General features: G+C 36.8%; 2 protein-coding genes across 2 annotated transcripts in view; both read right to left on the bottom strand.

Annotated features, from left to right (window-relative positions):
• Positions 1–22,457, bottom strand: part of LOC145663743 (uncharacterized) — an 89,205-nt gene extending 66,748 nt beyond the window's left edge. Inside the window, exons 1-2 of the mRNA XM_081729827.1 lie at positions 22,337–22,457; positions 8,215–8,328 (exon numbers count right to left, since the gene is read on the bottom strand). Coding sequence (XP_081585953.1) covers positions 8,215–8,289 — 75 coding nt within the window. The 5' untranslated portion in view covers positions 8,290–8,328; positions 22,337–22,457. The remainder of the gene's footprint in view (positions 1–8,214; positions 8,329–22,336) is intronic.
• Positions 10,704–11,162, bottom strand: LOC145665458 (uncharacterized). The gene has a single exon (XM_081732766.1). The coding sequence runs from the start codon at positions 11,160–11,162 to the stop codon at positions 10,704–10,706; it is 459 nt and encodes a 152-aa protein (XP_081588892.1).
• Positions 22,458–26,314: the final 3,857 nt, after the last annotated feature.

Below are 26,314 nucleotides of genomic sequence, written 5' to 3'. Positions count from 1 at the left end.
GTATAGAATGCTGATCGTTTTTCGCTTTTCTGGTGAGTAGAAATTTATTCCTTTTTCGGCTTGACACAAAACCTAATACTACATCCAGATTTATTTCTTCGTTTATTTGAGTATTACAAAATTCTAAGTTAGTTAAAAGGGTCTTGCTACAAAATGGAATAACCACTCAAATTTATCTCTTCGTTTGTTTAAATAGTACAACATGTTCTAGAAATTCTGAGCTAGTTAAAAATGGTCTTTCTTCGCTTTTTTTCTGGTTAGCACAAAAATTATTATTAGTTAGTTAAATGGTATTTCCTTGCTTTTTGTTTGATACAAATACTACAAAAAGGTATAAAATTCTAAGCCAGTTAAAATGGTCCTTTTTGGCTTTTTTCTCGTTAGTACAAAAGGAAATAGGACACCCTAATAAATTTGTTATTTTCTTAAATGGAACAAACAAATGTGTTTGAGTAGCTCAAATGGTATATCAAGCTGAGGCAGTTAAAATGGTCTTTCTTTGCTTTTTGTGCTTATTAACAATTTATTCCTTTGTTTATTTGTGTAGCTTTTTTCTGTTCAAATTTAACCCTTCGTTTGTTTAAATATTACAAAAAAGGCATAAAAATCTAAGCCTGTTATAAATGGTTCTCGTTTGTACAATAAGAAATAGGACACTCATATTTATTTATTCCCTTTAATTAAATGGCAAAAAAGGTATAAAATGGTTCTTCTTTGCTTTTCTTCGAATGAGTACAAAAATAAAATACACCACCCAAATTTATTCCCTCGATTATTTGAATAGCCCCAAAAGGTATAAAAAATGAACCTTCCGCGCCTTTGCTGGTACGTAAAAATTTATTCCTTCGTTTATTTGAATAATATAAAATCTATAAAGCCCTTCACTTTTTCCAGTTGGATAATAAGGAAATAATCCAATCAATTTTTTTTATTTCTCACTTTTTTCAGGTTGGTACAAAACTGAACACTCCACCCAAATTTGAGTATTAGAAAATGAAATGAAATTCTGAGTTAGTTAAAAAATTGTCCTTTTTCGCTTTTTTCTTCTTGATACAAAATTGGAAAGCTCACTCAAGAGACCTTCGTTTGTTTATTTAAATAGTACAAAATGGTTTAAAATACGTAGTTAGTTATGACATTTCTCGTTGGTGCAAAATTGAATAGGTCACTCAAATTCACCCCTTCGTTTCTTTAAATATTAGAACATGGTCTAGAAAATCTAGACAAGTTAAAAATGGCATTTCTCATTGGCATAAATTTGAATAGACGACTCAACAAAAAGGCACATAAATTCCGAACTAGTTGAAATGGCATTTCTCGTTGGTAGAAAATTGAGTAGGTTCCCTTTGTTTTTTTAAATACTAGAAGATTATATAAAATTCTCAGCTAGTTAAAATGGCATATGTTTGCTTTCTTTTTCGTTAGTATAAAAAAATACTCCATCCAAATTAATTTTTTCGTATATTTTGAATAACCCAAACAGGTACAGAAATTCTGAGCTACTTAAAATGGCGTTGATTTTATTTTCCTCGTTAATACAAAACTAAATATGCCACTGAAATTTATTCCTCCTTCACTTTTTCTGCTTGGTACAAAATTTCTCCGTTTACGAGTTATTTGGGTTTCAATATTTCCTCTTTTGGGCATGTAGTAGTTGATGGCTTGTTACTAATTTTGGAAACGGCACCTCAATATGTTGCTTCGTTTAAAAGTTTGATTTTTCACCTCCATGGTAAGTAGTTTTGGAAGATGAAGTAGTTCATGACCTATTAGAACCTAAATATATTGCTCCGTTTTCGAGTTTGACCTTTGACTTCGATGGTCAGTATTTTTGGAACATGTAGTTGCTGGTGACCAATTACTAAATGTAGAAACACCACCTCAATATGTTGCTTCGTTTACGAGTGATTTGGTTTTAAGTGTAACAGAAAGGGTGTATCACACATAAACTATAAGACCCAGGTAAAAATAAATATAATATTCGTAATCAGCATGTCCGAAAACCCCCCATATGGCGAGTTTCATCCAAAGGGCGTATCCCACATAAACTGTAAGACCTAAGTAAAAATAAATATGATATTCGTAATCAGCATGGCCGGAAACCCACATATACCGAGTTTCATCCAAATCGGTTAAAATTGTCATAGAAAGGGCGTATCCCACATAAGCTATAAGACATAAGTAAAAATAAATATCATATTCGTAATCAACATGTCCGAAAAACCCCATATAGACGAGTTTTATTCAAATCGGTTAAAATTGTCATAGAAAGGGCGTATCCCACATAAACTATAAGACCCAGGTAAAAATAAATTTGGTATTCGTAATCAGCATGGCCGAAAACCCACATATGCCGAGTTTCATCCAAATCGGTTCAAAGGGCGTATCGAATCGGAAATGTAAATATTTCTGCGCATGCGTGTTACTTTTACTAAATATATTTCGCATACGCAACCAAGTGTGCGTGTGTGTGTGTATTTAATCAGTACCGGAAATGGGGGTAACAAGTGTGTATACAATGTTATTTAGGGAATGAAAAATAGGTCATATTCTTTTACGACCTCCTCGTTGCACGTAGTCTGCTCTGAGGGCAAAAGCAGCACCTCAATACGTGACTCCGTTTTTGAGTTTGACCTCTGTTCTCGATGGTCAGTAATTTGGGGACATGCTTGTGTCATTTCCGCTATGTTAAATTAGGGGTTGGGAACGAAATCTGTGCTACGTTAAAATAGGGGTGGAGATTGTCTTCATAATGTTATGTAATTTCTGCTATTTTAAAATAGGGGGTTGAACGAATACAGTTGTGTGTTCGTAATCTTATGTACACCCCCTCTGCTATGTTACATAGGTATTCATTGTCTGCTATGTTTGTAATTAAAGATAGCGGTTGAAAAATGCTCATAAAAGGGAATGAATCTTATGTATTCTCTGCTCTGCTATGTGTTCGTAGTCTTATGTAATTTCTGCTATGTGAAATAGGCCGTCGGAAGATGTGTTATCGATCTGCTATATTAAAATGGGGGTCGAGAAAAGTGCTCATAAAAGGGAACGAATCTTTTGTAATATCTGCTCTGCTATGTTCATAGTCTCACTTGTCAGTGTAATTTCTGCCATGTTATGGGACGAATACATCTCTGCTAATTTACGTATTATCTGCTCTGCTATGTGTTCGGTATTCTCCACTGCTATGGTAAAATAAGGGGTTGATAATAAGCCATGCTCTTTTATTAACTCTGCTATGTAATATGTGCTATGTAAAATAGGCGGTTGGAGAATGTATTCTCTGATCTACTATGTGTTCGTAGTCTCCACTGCAATGTTAAAATAGGGGGTGATAATAAGCCATGTTAAATAGGCGGTTGGAGAATGTGTTATCGATCTGCGATGTTGATATGTTAAAATACGGGTTGAGAAAAGTGCTCATAAAAGAGAACGAGTTCCCCCTTAAAATGTACTCATAAAAGAGAACGAGTACACCCCTGCTATGTATTCTCTGCTTTGCGATGTGTTCGTAGTCGTATGTAGTTTCTGCTATGTTAAATGGGCGGTTGGAAAATGTTATCGATCTGCTATGTTAAAATATGGGTTGAAACGAATACATCTCAGCTATGGTGCGTTGTCTTATATATTATCTGCTCTACTATGTGTTCGTAGTCTCCACTGCTATGTGGCTTGTTCGAAAACCCCATACCCCAAGTTTGACATAGGTGCGCAGTAGGTCATAAAAGAGAATGAATCTTATGTATTATCGGCTATGTTCATATGTTCTTAGTCTTATGTAATTTCTGCTATGTTAAATAGGGGGTTCCAGAATGTGTTATCGAGCTGCTATGATAAAATATGGGTTGGAACGAATACATCACTGTTCTGCTATGTGTTCGTAGTGTCCATTGCTGTGTGGCATGTTCGAAAACCCCCATATCTCAAGTTTGGCATAGGTGCGCAGTAGATCATAAAAGGGAACAAATATACTCCTAAAATGGAAGTCGTAAAAGACCGTGGGTGTTCGGTTCAAGTTGTTCGATTTCCCGCACGTGGACGTGGTCAGTGGGCGGGGCCAGTGGGCGGGGTCACGTGATCGGCGCCAGCCAATCAGTGTCAAGGGGGCATGGCTTGTTTGTGCATGCGCAGTAGGAAAAAAACTCCCTCTAGTGACCTCTCTCTACTAACGCTATCTCTGAGCAATGAGATAACAGTGGAAGATAAACTTCGTTCTTCTCAAACTTTATACTTTGGAAAACTTATGTAAGTACTTTTGTTATTCAAATACATATTCACTCTAATCATTTTCAGAAGTAGAATTAATCTTATAATAACGTAATGGCTGTAATAGTTACCCTGAAAATGTATCTATATATATAAAAGAGAACGCACAAATCCTTTGTTACCTCATCACGCTAATACGGCTGAACCTATTTCTTTTATTTTTGGGGGGTTATTAAGATTTGGACCCTAGATGGTTTTTATCATATCACTTTAATTTTTAATTACCAGTGTCTTGAGATAATTGACCATTCAAGTGTCCATAACGTACAAATCCTTTGTTAGCTTATCATAGCTATATAAATCTAACCGTATTTATATGCAACCCACATGACCGTGTCACTCGGCGGGTTAACATAAATGACAGGCGATATAATGTTAACATTTAATCCAATCTTCTATGGTTTTTATCATATCACTTGAAAGCGAAAAAGTAAAAATTATCTAAGTAACAAAGTTTATTACGTTCCAGGGTGACCGCAGCGAAGCGGGGTGAATGCTGCTAGTTTTGTATATTTTCTTCTTTAATACGTAATTCAGTTTAGTTTTTTTTTTTTAATCTCACTGGTTATAAGGAACCTTCAATTGTCAGGTACCCCATTTTTAAGTTTAATCGTTCCCTCTCCAACCCCAATTCAACGCTGGATATATTTCTTGTGAGTAAAGTTTTCAAAATGTGGTAGAAATACTTTCATTTCTTTATTACCAAACCATCGTAAATTATGACAGGTTATACATAACAAAAAAATATCTTTATCAACCATCTCAATCATCAGGCGGATCCAAGACTCCTTCGGAAGAGGTTAGGAGCGTGGCGGTGAAAGATTATCAGTTTCTCTCTCACCGGACTTTGTAGCACATTCGAATATGACCCAGGTGTAAAAGTGGATCTGGAAAGGTAGGGGATATATAACGTCACGCCGTCCCCGTGCATATCTTTTCCCATTGTAATTTTTTGGAAGTGGGGAACGCAATAAATATTTTTTTGGAAGTATGGTAACAGCGTCCTCCCGTATTCCCTCTCACTTTAATCGCTGATATGACCTCAATGCAAAAGAATTTTGTCACTTAAGACTGTTTAGAAAATCGATCGGAGTTTACATGGGCTGACTTGGTCGCAATTCCGAAGACATCTCATCTCAAAACTACACAGTAGAACTTGCTGTAAACAATGAAAGCGCAGTTGCCAAATGTATAACTTTGATTCACAAAGATGAATTTCGAGGTTTTGTTAACTAGGGAAATAGAAATTTCTTACACTCAAATGCTACGACGTTCTTAGTGTTTCTTTGTGTAACACTGAGGTTGGTTTATTCGCAAGCAATTGCAAAATTAATATGGGGGGTTTAGGTACTTTTATTTTGCGGGTCACTTAAAATGTTTTGGAAGTAACGTTTGAGACTGTGTTTGTCTTAACTTGAACACATGCGTGAAGTCGTTTATTACGAACAGGACAAAAAGAAATACAAACGGAAAATTACATCGAATCGAAATCTCAATTTCGAATTTTTGATGGCATGTACCCTTTGCGTGGCACCTCCTCGAATGTAACAATTCTGGGGTATAGAAGCAAAACCTGCTAAATCCATTTTTCAATTTTGTCAGGAGACGAAACAAAAGTGACTCCTTATGTTTCAGAATTGTTGAACAATTGTTTTTGTTTAGTGGTTGATTTCACTCATCTGCAGTAAGTAGTGACCACTAAACAAAAAATTGTTCAACAATTCTGAAACACAAGGGAGTCACTTTTGTTTCGTCTCCTGACAAAATTGAAAAGTGGATTTAGCAGGTTTTGCTTCTTAACCACTGAAATATACTTCGTTGTGGCAAAAAAGTATTCAGCCAATCGAGCTGAACTTTAGTACACAGAAAGATTCTAAAAAGAACCAGGCCAGAAATATATGTATCCATGTGAATATGTTTCAGCTTAAGTATGGAATGCTTGTAGAAATTTCCCAAACTTTGTATATGACTTACAATCTGGAGGTAGAAAATTCTACCAACTTTAGGGGATGAAAAGAAGCTGACATGTAAAAATGATCAAAAGCATCAGATGTGTCAAATCCATAGCTTTGGAGACATGGAGAAGAATGGTCACACTGCCTATAACGCCAAAGTCCAAATATAAAATAAGATTGACTCTGTAAAGAATAAGTGGATAACAAGTGAAATACAGTTAGAAACCTCTTTTGTCCACATATAGCTTTAGAGGATGTTAAGTCATGAAATGGCTTTCGGAAGTCCTGGAGTGTTTTCAAGTCCCGGCCACGGTTTTCTCGATGATGGGAACTTCTGAATTCAACTGTGCAGTTAGATTTTAATTTGGGAGAAAGCAAATAATCACAGATGTATAATTTGGTGAGTATTCTGGGTGTAGTAACACATAAACCTTTTATGCCAAAACTCTTTCCCATTTCGGGGTTTCTGTTAAGGAATGGGCACGAAACGCACACACTTTCCTTTTCTTTAAACTCTCTGCTATTATTTGGTGCATGAGGTCATGAGATTGCATTTCTGTCTTTCAAAACACCCTGAACTTGGTCAATCATTTAAGTGTTTTGACAAATTAGCTTGGTTCTGCGCAAGCGTTATCTTCCACAGACTCCCTATCAGCACTCAGCTATTGTCCCTTTAAACCCATTCATTATCTGAAATATTTCTATTGGAGTTTTGCGCGCACAGAAATTGATATTCACTTCTCATTTTATATATATAGCCTAATTTAGTTAACAGTGAATTGTACATATTTGTTGTTCTCTCTGGGTGCATAGTGTTAAGTGATCGTGAAACGCCAAAACATCATGGATACGTTTTTTTTTAATGGAAATAAAAATGTCGTTTACCCTGAAAAATCATATGTGAAAATGCAAATTCATCCTGATCTTGCTGAATTGGTAAGTGAAATAACCATGTATATGAAATGAAATGAAATCTTCAAGTTTTACCTTTTACGGTTATGCCGGCTAAATACAAGATATACAAGATTATTAAAACGATTAAGAGTATAAGAGAGATATTAGATTAGAATAAAGATATATAATAAGATTCCAAGAGAGATTTCCCTGTGTCATTATGGTCAAGTAGACTAATGAGTATCATATATGAGCCTACTAATTACAGTTACTTTAGAATCTTTTATCTAAATGCCGTTTACTCTAGGTTTGGAACTGAATAGCGTTAATCAAAAATAAACTATTATTAAAAGTGATTTACTTTGTTCAAATTTTATTTTTACGTGAGCTAATCGATAAAGACTGATCATCAGAGTTTATATGGTGAATACAACAGCAGAGCACAGAAAACGAAGCATGTCTGTGCAGTGGGAGAGGTGACGTATAGATCGAGCAAATTTGAAGACCATGAGTCAGGAATCAGACCTTGACAGCCGTTCAAGCACACGTAATTTCAGTTTCGCATAAGGCATCATGGAAATGACATGCGAAGAACAGTACAAAAATTCTGTTGACTATCTTCCGAAATTCAACATTCCATGTGTACCTCATTATCCATATAGCCCTGATTCAGCCCCTTGTGATTTCTTTCTTTTTCCAATTTTCAAGAAACACCTCCAGGGACTTCGTTTCGCATCTTCAGGGGCAGTGATGAAAGCTGTGGAGGCGATTTTGAAGGGTCTATCCAAAAATTGCTTCCAGCATGTCTTTGATGACTGGCAAAAAATGTTGGGACAAGTGCATTCCACGTAGTGGAGAATTTTTTTGAAAAAGACCATTCAACATTGGAGGATTAGTACGAATAATTATTTTTTTCATTTATAATCATTCTTTATTGATTAGCCCTCGTAATTATAGAATCTTTTAATACGAACCCTTTCCTACAGCAAAGTTTCTAAAATCATATATTTACTCACAGTAATAATAAGAAAAAGAATTCAAAATTTAACTACAGCAAACAATCACTAAAGTGTAAAGTAAATACAGTAGATTAACTAACCAGACTACAAATGCCAATAGCATAACTTCGTTCTCTCAAAATCCGTTCATTATTTTCAATCCCGAACAGTCGCATCTTCTTTAATTGATTCGAGGACACGAAAGACTAAATCACCTTGAAAATGATACAATTATACATTAAATACATTGTATTATGATTGAATAAATATTACTAACATGATCAATAACATGCAATGTAATGTACAGGGTGACCCATAATGTTGTATATGAAGTTTCAAAGACTGCGGTAAAGAAACTAGCAACATAATTTGAACAAAAACACATTACTGTTATACCTTTCCTTACAAGAATTTTAATCTCTGTTCTCCATGGCATGGTCCACGAATGCACCATCCAAATCCATACATGCCCGGAGACGAACGGCAACGTTGTCACAAGCAGCTTCACAGACATATGCTGGTATGCCACGGAACTCTCGTGTGATTGCTTCTGGTAGTTCAACCAAATTGTGTATGTGATGTTGATGTACTTTGTCCTTTAAAACACCCATAAGAAAAAGTAGGTAGTGACAAATCGGAAGATCGAGCTGGCCACTCCATAGACTCACGTCTACCGATCCAGCAGTTCGGGAATGTTTCGTTCAGCCACTCTCGCAATGGTATGGCATAGTGTGGCGGTGCTCCATCTTGCCGTCATTATGCCTACTGTCAGGGTACATAGAGTTGCCATATCGAAACTTTTTTGTCAGAATTACAAATATTACAGTCAGTTAAACATAATATACATAATTATGGTCACCTTCTATCTACAGAATTCAAAAAAAATAGTGCTGTGTAACGATCTGGTTAGTTAAAGCGGGCGTAAGAAAAAATTTGTCATAAGACTAAATCGACATTTATGTGCCTGTCTACTAGTTCCATGATAATTTTTCATGAAAATGTGTTCAGTTTTAAACATACACATGCTGTTCTTCAAAGTTACGAAATAAACCCATTTTAACGCCCTTAAGGAAGTACATGATCAGTTTGACTTTTATATATGCGTGTTCGCAATTACATTGAGAATCGTTGGCCATATTTCAATCCTGTTTTCACTAATCGAATAAGCTGTTCCCAAGCAAGGTCCTTTTATATTTCATTTTTTTTTATAATTAGTTAATTATTCCTTTTAATTGTTTGCTTGTCAGAAAGTTAAACAAAAATTGAATTTGTTCCACTTAAATTCATCGTATCCAATAGCTTATACAGCTTTCTACATTTCTGGAGTATATTTGGTTACATACCGAATAGGGACAAGTATTTTTAAAGTTTGATCTTCCTTCTTTATTAGAATCATGCAGTGAACCTTTAAGATCGTGTTGCTAATATGTTCGTTACTTCGCACGATAACTCCTGATTGAATGCGAATTTTTGAATTCTGTTTTTGGATCAAAAGATCCATTATATTTTAGTCAAGAATTTTCTTCTACGCCTTCCTATCTGGAGAACTATACATATAGTGTAGCCAAAGCCAAACTATCACTTAACTCAGTATGATGTGCTTATTCCATAGAAAATACGAAAATCGATTTAGGAGGCGTTCAAAAGCGTTGAGGCCCCTAATCCAAAAACTAATAATTCGCCAAGATCGTAATCTTTTGATCCATTTTTTGATTATTTCTGAAATTCTTGTTTGCAATACGATAACGAGAAGAATTACTCGGACGAGCTCGTTAATGAAGTCAATCTCTTAATGGTGACGTGCATTTTCTCACGGTGCAATCTCGCACGGTGCTCATTATCGAGCAATTTCACACGGTCCTGGTTATCGCATTAATCAGTCAGAAGGTGTGGTGCATTTTCACACGGTCCATCTGCAATCACGTGATTCACCCTGAAACTTCTTTCACTACAAGGGGAGGGGGGACAGAACAACTATGAACTAAGTAAGAACAGAGAAAGAGCAAATACAAGTTAAATACGAACAATTGCAATTAATATTAGAGAAGGAGAGCTTAGAAAATGTTTCACTTTCACAAAAAGAATAATGAAGAAAGTAAGCAGAAATTAAAATAACAAAGAACAAGATAGAACAAAGAAATCAGCAAATACAAACAATAGTAAAGAAGAAGAGAAAAATAGCATATACAATAAGAAATTGAAATAAATGAAAAAATAACAGAAACTATCGGAAATTGATATTAATACATAAAGAACAGCAAATGAAAATAAGAACAAATAAAGAATAATCAAAAATTAAAATAATTAGGGACAGAAGATAGAATAATCACATATTAAAATAAATAAAGAATAAAATAAGCAGCACATCAGAGAATTCAGACAGGTAGTTCAACAATCGAAGAAAAATGTGCCCGCCCTAGAGCATAGAAAAACGTTGTGATTTGTAAAACACACAATATTAGCTCCATACTCCAAGGCGGTTCTAAGAAGAACCTTGTCATCTTGTTATTTTCCGAGCGAACAGCACGTCGTTAAGATGGAACCTTCTACTTTTGTACGTCGTCAACCCATTTTTACAGTTCATAGCCCATTATCTTAGCTTTTGGAGATAGCTCAAGCTTCTCAAGCAATTTTTAAGGTCTGCGCCATTTTCTAGCTTCTCCAGGACTAATTGCAATCGTTCGTCAAGACGGATGTAAGTGAATTTTCTACGCTTCTCCGAATTGCAGTCTAAGCCCTGTCTCGCGAAAGCATGAAAACTAGCTGTCGCATCTGCTTTTAATATACTCACAAGCTCAAAGATATGTGGTGTACTCTTAGATATGGTGCGATTTAACTTATTGTGCCAACCCTCCACTGGGTTGTTTGTTCTGTGTCTTTGACCGTTGCAGTTCCATATTTCTCTAGGAACATTTGGATTATCCATCCATTGTTCAATGAAATAATCGTTGAACATTTCGATTTTCTGGCCAGATGGACAGTCCTCCATGACGGTGAGCCAACCTTCATCGATCCTGCTTGTTGGTATTAATGCCAATGCACTACACATGCGAACATGATGGCGTACATCTTCATTGTGGAGGTATTCTTCGACGAGACCTATACTCTGAATCTTCCGCCAGATACTCTGGTTGAAATAGTAATGGCAGCCGGAAACCTGTGAATTGGGAAACACTGCACGCAACGCATTGATTGCAGCAAGTTCAAAATCTATTTTTAACACTCGAGGTTCGTTCTGGCCAGACCACGTTTTAAGAAATGTAAACAGTTGTTCGTATGTTCGCTCTGTTTTATCTGGCAACAATGCATACAAGACCGGTACAACCAGTGTCTTATCATGTGTGCTTCCTATGTCTGCATGTATGGTGTATAACTGGGGAAAATACTTACAGGAACTCTTGAACGTTCCGTCAAATAACCATTGTTCGCTTTCCTTCAGTGCTGGTTTCAAACCCTCGTAACCAAAACACAGAATTCGTCCGTCTCCTTCCAGTGCGTCGTACTGTAAAAACGAGGTACCATCTTCAAACCGAATCATATAATCGGGAAAGCAGATATTTCTAGGAGTCGGTGCACCTTGATGTATGCCGAGTGATTTCCTTCTAACACCATTTAAACCCCCTTTCTTCTGATCATACGATGGTATGGAGGTTACTAGGTCCAGACCTTGATTAATTGGAACAGCCATTTCTTCTTTGAAGATAACAGACACTGGTGTAAGGATCTCGTCTCTTGCTCTCTTCTTGCAATTTGAAAGTCGCTTTCGTATCTCGCAAACTGCAACATCAGGTACACACTGATGATCTCTTTCCACAACTGCTATTTTATCTTCTGTCTTGGGCAGATTGAGCCTGCCATGGCAATTTACCTTCTGTCTGTTGATGCATAGCTAAAATAATAATAATAATAAAAACATCAGCTTCTGAAATAAACAATTGAAATGTGTTTTCGCATATACGTACACACACATAAAAAAGCGTTTGCTCGGTTACAAATGTACAAAATAAATTATTATTCATAAGTATCTTTTGTTTAAAAAATGAAACATAAAATCATGCGAATTTGTGTTATTACTTCCTTTTACGCAATTATATATGTGTAGATATTTGTTTAGGCAAAATATCACATGAAAGAAAGTTAATTTTTAAACACAGTAAAGCTCCGATTATCCGCGAGTACTTTTTTTTTAAGCCCTGCTGCAGCCGCCTACTATTATTTTTCATAAGTACTCGAGTCGCTGCGGGATGACAATCCGTACGCAGATATGTACTGTATGTTCTAATACATAAAAATAAATTGCATTGTAAAAATCCATATTTCCAATTTTCTGCTGTATTGTACATATTTTAAAAGTTTTATTATGTCTTGTTCGTACAATAAAACAGTGTTTATGCTGAAATATTTTTGGGTTATCGGAGATTTTCGCCATGTCGGTGCCCTTGCTACCAAATTCCGCGGATAATTGGGGCTTTACTATATTAGAAGTACTAAAACAACGTGAAAAAATATTTATGCTTTAGAGAAGCAAGTATACTGTCCTCTCAGATAAAGATTAAAAGTAATACAGATACTGTTCTTGTAATTCAGATAAAGATTAAAAGTTACGAAATTTTCAAAATACCATCATACATGTAAGATATCATAAAGTAAGATATCATACATTATTGCATATTTTCGAGTGCCTTAGACGATCGGTGCCCAGTTTATGAAAACAACCACCAAGAAAACTAAGAATGTATTAAATCCACAATATAAGCCAACCTACTTCATTAAAAGAAACTAACATGTATTACGAGAACATGTCATGTCTAGACATCGGATTTTTATGCACTTAAAATTTATGAAATATGCATACAACTTCAGGGACTTCTTTTTAGAATTTACTTTTATAATAGTTATAGGTTACATACTCTTAACGTTTTAAAACACACACAAATAATGGAATTAAGTTATATGAGAACACGATCTCTGGTTTTCTTGACATTTGTATTTTACAGTGGATTCAATTAACACGAAATAATACGAGTTGAGTTGATTTTGAGTTTAACGTTCCGTTCAGCATCGAGTCTATATGAGACGTGGGCCTACTTATTAACGTGGAATCCGAACCACATGAGCTCCCGCCGGGACGAAATAATACGAGTCTACCCGTTTCCATTGTACAAATAATAATAATAATAATAATAATAATCGTTTTCAAGGGTTTACTCTTCCCGCAATTAGCCTTACAGTGTATCACAAGATGCTTCTCTTCATATTTTGGTATCCGTTTATGACATTTGTAGCCAGAAAATGAACTATTAACATCAATAGATGTTACTATACAATATTTACGCAGAGGAGCAAGTGTAGTATATATATATATATTCTGGCAAATTGAAATTTAACCCTTGGAGATATTTTCCCATGGCTTCAATTATTTTTAGTTGGAGTTTCTCCCAATAAGATCCGTCATTTTTTTTTCAAGGAGTGCCCGAATTTACCAGAAAATGACCGGAGCTCGTGTCGAACTTCACCAACTAGAGCTAAGCATTCACTGAGTACCAATACTCGTATCTCTTGTTTCTGAATTGATGTCGACACGATATTATAATGTCATTATTATTATCAGATTTCTCTTAACGTTTTGGTAATTGTGGGCATTTCTGCTCTGGTGATCGGTTTCTAACATTATTGGTCGTCTATGAATTAGGAATTCTTCCATCTTCTCATGCAAAAAGCCCTTCCGTTGCATAGGCATGTAAATGTATTGAAAATATAAACTAAAACTGGATTTATTCCATGTTGTAAGCATACATCTGAAATAAAAACTTATAAAATGTGCTGAATATGCTCTTGAGTACTAATATATGCTCTAACCTTTGAAATATGCATTTATATGCACTACAAAGCTTCAAATTCGGACTATATTATTATTTCTAGAAACCCCTACCAAATTTAACAGAGATGCATACGAGCAAACAATGCATTTGCATAAAAATCCGATGTCTAGTCATATTATATGAAGCCTTTGCCCCCCCCCCCCGAAAAAAGAAAAGAAATTAAGAACATAAAAAAAGGAAACATGAATTTTTACAGAAAATCCTAATTCTATTAATACGATACTTACCCATACTGTATGATCCCTGTTTTCTCTCTGCATGTAGTACTGGAACCCTGCATGAACTAAGAGACGATTACCTCTGCTAGTTGTTATAAACTCCATTTCTACGTTGAATCACTATGTTCACCCAACAACGAAAACACTAAAATTAAGGAATTAGACATCAAGGGCGATTCTTTTATACCCTATTTATCCCCCACCCTCCAATGACATGATTCACAGGTGTACCATGGCCATACGCATCTGCAGAGATAACTAAGCAGTAACAGGAAAAGAATAATCACAAAATAAAAGTTTATTTAACTCATCTTTCTATTTTTAAACAATGGGTTCCGATTTCATTAACAAAGTGCTTATTTTATTCTTTACTGTGGAGAATGACTTTGTTGTCCATACATTATTTTCGAAAATAGAGATCTTGATCAACTTAGCCGCAGAATGCCTTGAAAGTCGACCTGCAGAGACGATATCAATTTGGAGTGGAAACCAGTAACACATTTTAGTCTGTTTTCGCAAGATTATTTGTTTTTCTGAATTTTTATTTTCATGTACTTTAATTTGCTATTATTTTCGTTATTAGTTTTATTTTATTTTTGTAATTATTTTCCTCTTCTTTATTATAACGTGTGTTTGTTAATTTTTTCTTTTTTCTAGCTTCTCTAGTATTAATTGCAATTGTTCATATTTAACTTGTATTTGCTCTTTCTCTGTTCTTACTTAGTTCATACTTGTTCTGTCCTCCCTCCCCTTGTAGTGAAAGGAGTTTCAGGGTGAATCACGTGATTGCAGATGGACCGTGTGAAAATGCACCACACGTGCTGACTGATTAATGCGATAACCAGGACCGTGTGAAATTGCTCGATAATGAGCACCGTGCGAGATTGCACCGTGTGAAAATGCACGGAATCCTCTTAATGTACTATCGGATAACATCGAATCTAACTTTTGCTATCAATAGCCCATATCCCGTACAATGAGAATTTTTCAATTCTGTTTTGCAATAAATATCTAGAGTGATAATTTTAGATGGCTTCTTTAATGCAGCGGCGCAAATCTGTCTTCAACATTGGGGGGACGGGTAAGACCGTTCTCATATATATATATATATATATATATATATATATAAGCAATGTTCAAAATACTTATGAAATTGAAAAACAATGCTGTGGAAGATCAGTGAACAGAGTTGCCTTCAACATTCGGAGACAGGCAGATTTGATGCTTATTCTGGAGGGGGGACATCAATTTGATCTCACTTTCCTTTGCGGCAACGGGACACAAATAATCGCATTTCTCCCCCAAAAACACATTTCAAATCGGATTATTGGGAGGGACAGTCCCCCAGTTGCAAGATTGGAGGGGACATGTCCCCCCTCATCCACCGAAATTTGCGCCAGTGCTTTAATGGAGCCAATGCAGTGCAGAATAAGAATATGAGAGTTTTTTTTTTACGTCCGTTAATCCAAACTTTAACACATGAGGAAAAGCGAATTTTTGGATTATTTTTTCTTTTTAATAAAAGCTAGAGCAATTAATTTTGCCTGAGCTCGTTATTAGAGTCAATCACGTGCAGATTGAGAGTATGATAATTACTTTTTTTCGTCCATCAGTCCACACGATAACTCTTGAACGAAAGTGAATTCTTGAGTTCTGTTTGTTGCAGTAGATAGCTAGACCGATTATCTCGGCCTAAGTCGTTACCGAAGTCAATAACCTGGAGATTAATAATGTGGGGCACCATTTCTTCACTATTTTCGTGATTCTTCTTACTGTCTTTATCGGAGTTTTTATATCTATAAATATATAAAGGGTGAAAATGTATTATGTAGCCAAAATTCACTGGTAAAATCTTCGTACTTAAACAACAAAAAAAAAAGTCCATATGAACATATGACGAGAAAACGCGTTATTTTAAAGTTACGAAATGCCGAAATCGAGGAAATTGTAACTTTGAGGCTGCCTAGCTCAAACTGTGAGAGATATCAAAGGCGGTTAAAAAGTATTAGAGGAACTATTACATTGTCTATCCAAATAACCATGTTTCAGAGTTGGGATGTATCGGCGCAACGGATTTTATAGAGGGAGCTGCGGTATAGGTTCCGCTTTTCCACCTCTCTCTCTCTCTAAAATCATGTGCGTCAGTACAACCCAACTCTGAAACATGGTTATTTAGATAGACAATGTAATAGTTCCTCTAATATTTTTTAACCGTCTTTGATATCTCACAGTTTATCAGCTAGGCACCCTCAAAGTTACAATTTTCTCGGTTTCGGCATCTCGTAACTTTGAAACAACGCGTTTTCCGTTCTATGTTTATATGGACTTTTTTTATTGTTTAGGTATGAGGATGTCACCAGTGAATTTTGGTTACATAATAAATGAACAACCTGTATATATGTTGCGGGTATGTTCAGGTACAACTTCGACACATGTGAACCGATGTTGACGATTCTTTTTTGTTTATTTTTGTGATGGTTTCGTGTAAATTTCATCGGCTTTAATGATTGTCTTTGGAAAAAATGAAATGAAATCTTTGAGTTTTACGTCCCACGTTATGCCAGTTAGGCTAAAGGAGACGGTGATAATGAGAAATGAATGAAATGGTGGAATTAAGAAAGTGGAAGAAAACGGGAGAATTCCGAGAAAACCCACGCACACGGTGTTTTTCCACCATAAAGCTCACTTGGCGGGAGCTGGGATCGAACCCGGAACTCCATACACCATAGGTAAACGCTCTACCACTGAGCCACTGCGGCCCGAGAAACGTAATGGTAGTCATATTTCAAACTTTTAGTAAACTAGAAAAGAAGGTTCAACATTTCTTTAACACACAACATTTGACTCTAAAATTTTCTTTATGTATGCTACACAGTTTTCTTCCTCTACGTCGAGAATTCCTCACTAGTCCATCCCTTGATTCCAAGTTTCCGTTAAGGTATATTGTCTGTTCGTTCCTCTTCGTTTGTTACTAATTTTACCCAACGCAGTAGTTCCTAGTTCACAAATTATGATGCCGCCATCTCTTCCTCCCACCCCCGCCCACCCTTAGTGCCGTCCCTGGTTACAGGAGACCAAAGTAGGAGACACGTATTTTGGCGTTTGGGCCCATACGCAGAAATTTCCGAAATACGGTACTCCAAAGTGGCCCTACATGCTATAACTAGGAATCGAATAACGTTACTTGTACACAACCGGTTTGGCTGAGATCCTGATATGGCTATTATAAGCCCAAGTGGAAGACATGTAGTTTATCTTCCGACAAAACCTGACAGGGCGGCAAACTTTACTTCCGCCACTGTGCCCGGTTTCCTGACAGCACACGCCGTATCGATTAAATATTAATGTTCACTCTCTTGCATAAAAGTGTACCGCCCGGTATCCACACATCCTAGCCATAGAAATACAAGCGAAAAACCCATTCTTTCGCTCGGTTGACACCCTCGTGGTCAGCAGATCCCTCTCGACGGCTCATTCCAGCTGAACATCTGTTCAGAATTGCATGGGTACCACATACGCCAACTTCATGACCTTATTGAAAATCTACCAATATCGGACCCTGTACATTCGACATTCCTTTTTGTGGGACCTAACAACAAACACAAGTTTCATACCTTTGGATATATTATAACATATTCCAACCCAGGCCAACATTCTGTACCAGTAACGTCATTCGCTTCCTAGTTATGGCATGTAGGGCCACTTTGCGACCCCATATTTCGGAAATTACTGCGTATAGGCCCAAACGCCAAATTACGTGTCTCCTACCTTGGTCTCTCGTAACACACATCCGGATCCCAGCCAAATCGGTTGTGTACAAGTAACGTCATTCGCTTCCTAGTTATAGCATAGAGGGCCAATTTAGGGCCCCGTATTTCGGAAATTTCTGCATATGGGCCCAAACGCCAAAATACGTGTCTCCTACTTTGGTCTCCCGTAACACATATCCCGACCCCAGCCAAATCGGTTGTATACAAGTAACGCCATTCGCTTCCTAGTTATAGCATGTAGGGCCACTTTGGGGCCCCGTATTTCGGAAATTTCTGTGTATGGGCCCAAACGCCAAAATACGTGTCTCCTACTTTGGTCTCCCGTAACACATATCCGGACCCCAGCCAAATCGGTTGTGTACAAGTAACGTCATTCGCTTCCTAGTTATAGCATAGAGGGTCAATTTGGGGCCCCGTATTTCTGAAATTTCTGCGTATGGGCCCAAACGCCAAAATACGTATCTCCTACTTTGGTCTTCCACAACACATATCCCGACCCCAGTCAAATCTGTTGTGTACAAGTAACGTCATTCGCTTGCTAGTTATAGCATGTAGGGCCACTTTGGGGCCCCGTATTTCGGAAATTTCTGCGTATGGGCCCAAATGCCAAAATACGTGTCTCCTACTTTGGTCTCCCGTAACACATATCCCGACCCCAGCCAAATCGGTTGTTTACACTTAAGACCGTTTCCTCGTGAGCTTTGTGGTGGACAAACACTGTGAGCATGGGTTTTCCCGTTTTCTCCCACTTTCTTCATTCCACTATTTCATTCATTCTCATCATCACCGTCTCCTATAGCCTAGCCAGCATAAACCTGGGACGTAAAACTTCAGGATTTCATTTCATTTTCCATAGTAAAAGAAAGGTATGATATAGTTAAAAACAGTTTTCTGGAATTGATTCAACGTCCCATCAATAAGTTCTATACACTCCGTTAACCACTGAGTCAAACCGGAAGTGGTAGAAATTGTAAATAATAGCGACAAGCAAGCTTTTGGAATCAATTCCGCGTTTCTAGAACATGTTTATTATACTTCTTTAACTATTAAAACCGGAAGTGGTGTAAATTAACCATTTCTGCTTTCAAACCTGGCTGGCGTAGAAGAGATATGCTAATATATAGGAATAAACGGCTTTTTGAAATAAATTCAACGACTCAAGAAGAGATAATATCTTCACACGCATCTCTCTACCAGAATCAGCAATGATGGAACTTTAATACTATTTCCGGTTTCGATACTGATTTCTATATAGAGTAAAAACGGTAAAAGATACCGAGAAACAGCTTTCTGCAATCCATTAAGTGCCATGAGAATAAGTTTTATCTCCGTTTTTATTCCTTTAGTGCAGTCGTCATCAAACTTATGAAGTTTCTGAGCTATCGTACCGTGAGATGAGGCTGACAGTGGCAGTTGCGCTGGAGAGATAGTCATTTGTTGTTGTCAACGCCTGCTATCGTTAGCGTCAGCTCAGTGGAGAAATCAAGGGTAGCCAACCGGAGCGTTAACGCGATGTTCCGAAAATATCCCACGAGCTACCGGTACTGATTTAGTAGCTCGCGATCGACGGTTTGGCGACCTCTGCTCTAGTGTAACCAAACGTTGTAGAAATTCAATAGGACTTCTGGGTCAAATATTCATATTTATATACCAAAATGGTAACATACAACAAGAAACGAATCTCTTATACGGCTTCAGGGTACCAGGAATAACCATAGCCTAATCTCTGATCTTATTCCTGTACAACGATCAGTTTCACTATTGAAAATCGTGAAATCTTTCAGTTTAACGTCCCACGTATATGTTCTTTAGGCTAAACAAGAAAATGATTAAAGCAAGTGAAAGATGACGGAATAATTGGTGAAATGAGAAAAAAAACGGGAGTACCGCGGGAAATCCCACGGACATCATGTTGTCCAACACAAACTTACTTGGCCGGGGATCGAACCAGGGACCCCACGTACCAAAGCTAAGCTCTCAACCACTTTTTTATTTTTTTATTTACTTCCTGACTTATTTTTTTCTATTTCCACCACTTTTCAGGACTACTAGACTCGACAGGAATACGAACACCGAAACATCGAGGACGGTTAAAATTCCACCCTTGCTACTACAGAGGGACTCGAACCCGCAATGGGCTTCACCTTACGGTAATCAGCCTAACGCCTCAGACCGCTCGGCTACACCCACCGGCTAACCACTGAGCCACCGTGCCCCTCGGTTTCAGTATTCAATACGTCTAGCTTGGAAATTTACAGTAGTCTTACAATGGGAAAGAAACTCATGCAATTCTCCTATCAATTTTCAAAAATTTTCGGAAATATTCTAACTTACTTATTAAAATTCGGGTTTCTTGCTTTTCCGTAATCTTTAAGTAAAAAAAAAAAAAAATGCTTGCATATTTGTATCTATATTTGTAAATATGGGTTAAATGCCTAAGTTGGTTGTCCGTTTCTAGCAAATTTTTGAAAATTTCCCGGGTGAAAAAAATAATTTGCTCGTTTCTGTGCTTGCTGATATGTGATTAAGCGGAAATTCTGTTTATATATATATATATATATATATATATATATATATATATATATATATATATATATATATATATATATATATATATATATATATATATGTATATATATATATATATATATATATATATATATATATATATATATATATATAAGTGGTTATAAATATGGAACTATTTGGCAAGCGGAGGGAACTACTTGGTACAAGGTTACTGCATAGTTAGGTTGTGGGAAAGTAACGAGCATTTGTATTCTGGACATGGCTCCAGGTGTACAAAGACGTGAAGGTTGGTATTCTTACGTAGAGACGAGAAATTACGTTCTATTAATTTAACAGAATGCATCGAAACTTCCCTAACCTTAAGCTAACCCGACTCTATTCTACCCTACTTATTCTTACTTTACTGTACTCTACCCTGCAGTTTTTCTATACGGATCCATGGATTGTAAAATATACAGAAAAAATTGGGCGTCTTTAATTTGTCCATTTCATGTCAAGAACTGAACCCAACCAACCCCTGTGGGACTTCTAACCCGTGCCTACTACTACTGCTACTGCTACTTATACTATGGATCCGTATAGTAAAACTGCAGGAAGTTAGGTTAGGTTACTTTCGGTTAGGTTAGGTTAACTTTGTATTGGTCCCCCAGTTCCAAAACTATCCCTTTTCTTTTTGAATTCAATCTGAAGAACAGACTCCTAAGTGGGAAATAAATCCAAAATACCTAACTTGTGTAGTGAATATAAGTTATGTTTTATTGTTATTTTCTGTTTACCTAACATCAAGAAATCAAAATAAGTGCAGAATGGGGGAGAAGTTAATCGTTCGCACATCCCTTCTCGTGAGATAGCGAAATGAAACTGAAAATCAGTAAATTTAGAGTAAAAATTGGGTTAAATTCCAAAGTTGGGCGTCCGTTTCCAGCAAAATTTTTAAAATTTACAGGAAAGATATGGATAATTTGATCGTTTGTGAGCTTGATAATATATAAGAGTCTCAAAAAATATGTTTATTTGTTATATATAAGTGGTTACAAACATGGGACTATACGGCGAGCGGAGGGAACTACTTGGCGCAAGGTAACTGAACAGTTGCATTGTGGGAAAGAAACGAGCATTTATGTTATCAACATGGCGAATGTACAAGGGCAATGAACTACTAGTTTTAACATTTGTGAAGGAATACGTTGATTACGAGCAAAATCTTTTAAAAGTTTGTGAAGAGCACGGATTAATGAACCTAATAACAAATTGCAGAAAGTGTGGAAAGGAGATAACAGGGAAAAAACGTGGCGAAAGCGGACGCCCAACTTCGGAATAAATGCCAGGAAAAGTTTACAAAATGTATTAATATAAACAGTAACTCCCAGAATTTTATTATTAGTTGTCACGCAATACATCTTTCAATCAGTATTAATTTTGGGGGTACTCTTGGTAAATAATATTTCCGGCATTTATTCCGAAGTTAGTTGTCCGTCTGGTTTTCGACAGAAAGTGTAAAGAAGCTACGAAAATTTAAAAATAATCAATTTTTAGGCATTTATTCCGAAGTTGGGCGTCCGCTTTCGCCACGTTTTTTCCCTGTTATCTCCTTTCCACACTTTCTGCAATTTGTTATTAGGTTCATTAATCCGTGCTCTTCACAAACTTTTAAAAGATTTTGCTCGTAATCAACGTATTCCTTCACAAATGTTAAAACTAGTAGTTCATTGCCCTTGTACAACTTTGGAATTTAACCCCTTTTCCTCAAAGCTATTTCGAACAACTAAATTAGATCTTTTTTCTTGCCTCTTTCTTATTAGTATTCTACTTTCCATGAATTACCGTTACTGTTTTCTAACGCTGGTAATCACTTCTAAATTCACAGGAAAGTCACTTGTATTGTCAGACTACAGAAAATAAAATGCATAACCAGCTTGCCTAAGAATTCGCTCATGAATAAAAGTTATTTTCTTTCTTTTCTTCCTTAATCTCACTTGAGGTTTTATATTTTCGTCTACAGACTTAGATCCCAGTCACCTATGTCACTGAGTTTTGTTATAAGTAAATCAGAAACACTTTCTCCTGCTGGTGTGGAAAAGAGTAATACATACGAGCAGCGTGGACTGCTGCTTCTGCTCCATATGAGACGCAAACTCCAAGTTGGTGTGGGGATAGAAAATGTGTTAGAGGTTCTCTAATTCTATGGCAAATGATTTTGGCTGATAATCTCCTCCACACATTGCCTATTGCGATGGGACGAATGCCGCCACTTTTCTTCCTCAAAGCTATTAGTGATGCTCCAAAGAAAATAGGTCTAATTTCTGTGGGCACATCACCTGAAATAGTCAGATGGAGAAAATCGCAGATGGCGTTAGTCAGGTGGTCTTTAGTTTTGCAGTCTTGGGAGAGTAGGAGGTCCTTTAATATTGAAGGACGGGGACTGTCCATACCTCCTGATGACCCGGAAGGAAATGATTTAAGTGCCTTCATAAACTCGTCAGCTGATATTCTAGGCACTTCAATACTGGGCTCAATGAGATCGGGAGGTTCAAAAGGGTGGCTGTGAGCCGGATGTTTCTCTTTTAATGCTTCTAATACCGATCCATTCGGAGAAGCTATAGTATCTTCTGAGATGGGAAGCCGTACTGCGTTGCGGACATCACCATCTACTAATTTGTTCTCGACATTCTTAACGTTAAATGTGGAATTTACTGGTCGTCGAGCTTTGAAGGATTTTTTACTGTGGTTAGGAAGGGCTTCGCAACGAGTTATTGTTTCATAATGTGGTAATAATTTTAACATACAAATTGATTAGAAAATAGTGGATGACGATGAAAGATGGTGCAAGAACCTTTGATTTCAAAATATTAATTTGCTTATTTCATTTTCAGTGGGTCAGTACAAATAGAAATTTATAGATTCTGGTATTTTCCACTCAATTCATAATGCCAATATTTGCAAACTGCATCCCTGTAAAATTACTTTGTATTGCAGAAGTACCAAATACAGGAAAATTAATGTGCCGTCAATAAGTGCAATGTTATGTGAACATGAAATAAAAGCAAGGATAGGAATGGCGAAAGAAGTTTTTAGGAGAAAGAAAATACAATTTTGTGGGACTTTGAATAAAAAGTTGTAAAAAAGACACATAAAATGCTTCGCGTGGAGTATTGCGGTATGAGTCAGAAACATGGATATTACGCGAAAACGATGAAAAACGACTGGAAGTTTTCGAAATGTGGGTGTGGATAAGAATGGAGAGAATTAGTTGAGTCAAGCAGAAAAGGAATGAGTGTTTGAAATGGTCGGAGGAAAAGAACAATTTTAAATATTATTAAGAAGAGCAAGAGAAACTGCTTGTGGCTAAACATTGGCTATGAAGGAACTATATTATGAAGGACGTGCTCGAGGGTATAGTGGCAGGAAAAAAAAGATGGAGGAGACGAAGGAGACTACAATTAATGGACGATAGCAAAAAAGAAAAATCATACGTGAAGACGAAGAGGTTAACGGAAGACCATGAAGCACGGAAGCTTCTCAAATGCAGCAAGTGATCTGCCAAGGGCGCCGATTTCTCTGTAAATTTGGGAGGCCCATTCAGATGCAGAAGGTATATATATGAGGATTTTAAGACAAATTGCATTCAAATTATGCTAAATATTGTATATTCATAAATACAATAGGGGGCCCACATCAGCTTTGGGGGTCCGGGCCCCCCGGCCCCCAGGATCGGAGCCCTTGTGATCTGCCAATATTCGCAGAATACCTATGATGATGACAATAAGCGCACATTATTCACCCAAGTCTTGGATCTCAAACACTATTTTAGTGTCACATGATTCATATGTTAAAAAAAAAAGAAAGAAAACCACAAATTGAACAAATGATGGTACGAAAACAATGATGAGCATTTATCTACGTTTAAAATATACAAGTCATTACACAATTTACTCCAATAATAAGTATGGTTTAAATGTTATATCTCACTATTCGTGGACCAATCGTGACGCAGGAAGATTGTGATAACTTCCAGTTGAAATTAAGAAAAAACAATTAGGGCTTTTTTTTACATAAATTAACAAAACGGAAGAATAAAGTTTCGATACAAGAGCGAAAGAAGCCTTCGAGGATCGAGACAAGACAATCTTGCCGGACGAAATCTAGCCTGGCTAAAACCTCGCGGTACCAAACCTTGCATTAGCAATTACTTCTGTATAGAATGTTTAAAATATATATTGAACTTATTCACTGAACACTTGAAAAATAATCATTGTTATAAATATGTGACAAGACAAAACATAATAAGTGATTTTATTAATTTTTAAAAGAGGAAAAGAAAGATAGGTAAGCAGTTAGTTCGCGGCTTATTAATATAACACTTGCGTCGAAAACATTTCTTCACAGTTCATACTCAGCATGTGTTTATCCACCACAAGGCACACTTGGCGCGAGTTGGGATCGAAACGGGGACCCCATACACCTGAGGTGAGCACACTACCACTGAGCCACCGCGGGCCCCATTATTCTTTAGGGCATAATAACTTATGTAAAAGAATTCTTGAAATTCCCATATTCTTAATCTGCGCGGAAATATATTTGATGAATAATATTGCTTCTACTTGGGTTTATTAGACTTCCAAACTATTCTATGCATAAGTATCGGAAGTCTAATAGAACGGCTATGTCCGTGTGCCTGTTAACAGGTATCAGACTAAAAGCGGCGAGAGATATCGAGAAGCGTTTTCCGGAATCGATTTAGCGTCCTAATAGGGCGTTTACACTTGGTAGATTTAGTCGCACGGCTAAATCGACTCGCTGCATTTGAAACCAAATCAAAGCAACTAGACCGAATGAGATCGATGGATTTGTTCAATTGTTTCAACGAAATTAAATACTCCTTGTCGACTCGCTCTCCTCTGGTCGATTCGAAATCGACTGGCAATTTTAAAGATGTCCAAGCAAAAAGTAATTGGTACAATTTGCGGTGTTATAGCAAAAGAAAATAGAATCGACCACAGAAAATAGAACGTCTTTCAATTCAGTTGCTAGTCGATTAGTCGCTTTTGATCAACAAGCGATTAAGTTGAAGTCCTGTTTACACGGTCGATTAAGTTGAAAGTGACGTCAATTCAACTGAATCGAACGCAAATCGACTAAGTGTAAACGCCCCATAAGGTCCTTAGGTTCCGTCAATCTCCTATATAAATCGGAAGTGATAGAGATCGACCACCTACGGGCCATAAATCAAAAACTATAATAGCTGGCGATAAGCGGTTTTAGGGAATTGATTCACCGTCTCTAGAAAATATACCATCTCCACCCCTATCTCTCTATTGAAAACCGGAACTGGTAGAAATTTACTACTATTTCCGGTTTCAATATTGCTTTTCATAGAGCAAAAACGATATGATATATCGAAAAGCAGTTCTAAGTCATTTTCTTCTTACACATATACTAACTCTTTTGCAGTTCGCCATACAACATAACATCCTTTTTGATCTCTATGTAAACGTTTGTCAATTGATGCGACAAATAAGCTAGTTTACTCTACACTATACAATTCGAAACTACTTTTATAAGATGAACACTTCCCTCACTTGAAAGCAACATAGACAGACTTTGTGAAACTATTGTACGTCGTTAGCTCCAATATGCTTCTACAGGTAATTATTCGCGGAGATGTTGAATGAATGAAATCTTTAAGATCTGTGAAGAAAGAAGAAACACTTTGCTCTTATCTGCTGTCAATCTGCATTCCATCGATTTCTTTATCTCCGGATAGAACACGAAGTTCGTGCACGTGACCTAGCCGGAGGCAAA

Source organism: Thermobia domestica, chromosome 11, assembly GCF_964235325.1.
Source record: "Thermobia domestica chromosome 11, izTheDome1.hap1.1, whole genome shotgun sequence".
Lineage (NCBI taxonomy): Eukaryota > Metazoa > Arthropoda > Insecta > Zygentoma > Lepismatidae > Thermobia > Thermobia domestica.
Note: the sequence above shows the minus strand (reverse complement) of the source record. Positions and strands in the feature narration are given on the sequence as shown.

Coding starts and splice junctions, on each gene's coding strand:
- LOC145665458 (XM_081732766.1), bottom strand. CDS start 11,162: ATGTGTAGTGCATTGGCATTAATACCAACAAGCAGGATCGATGAAGGT.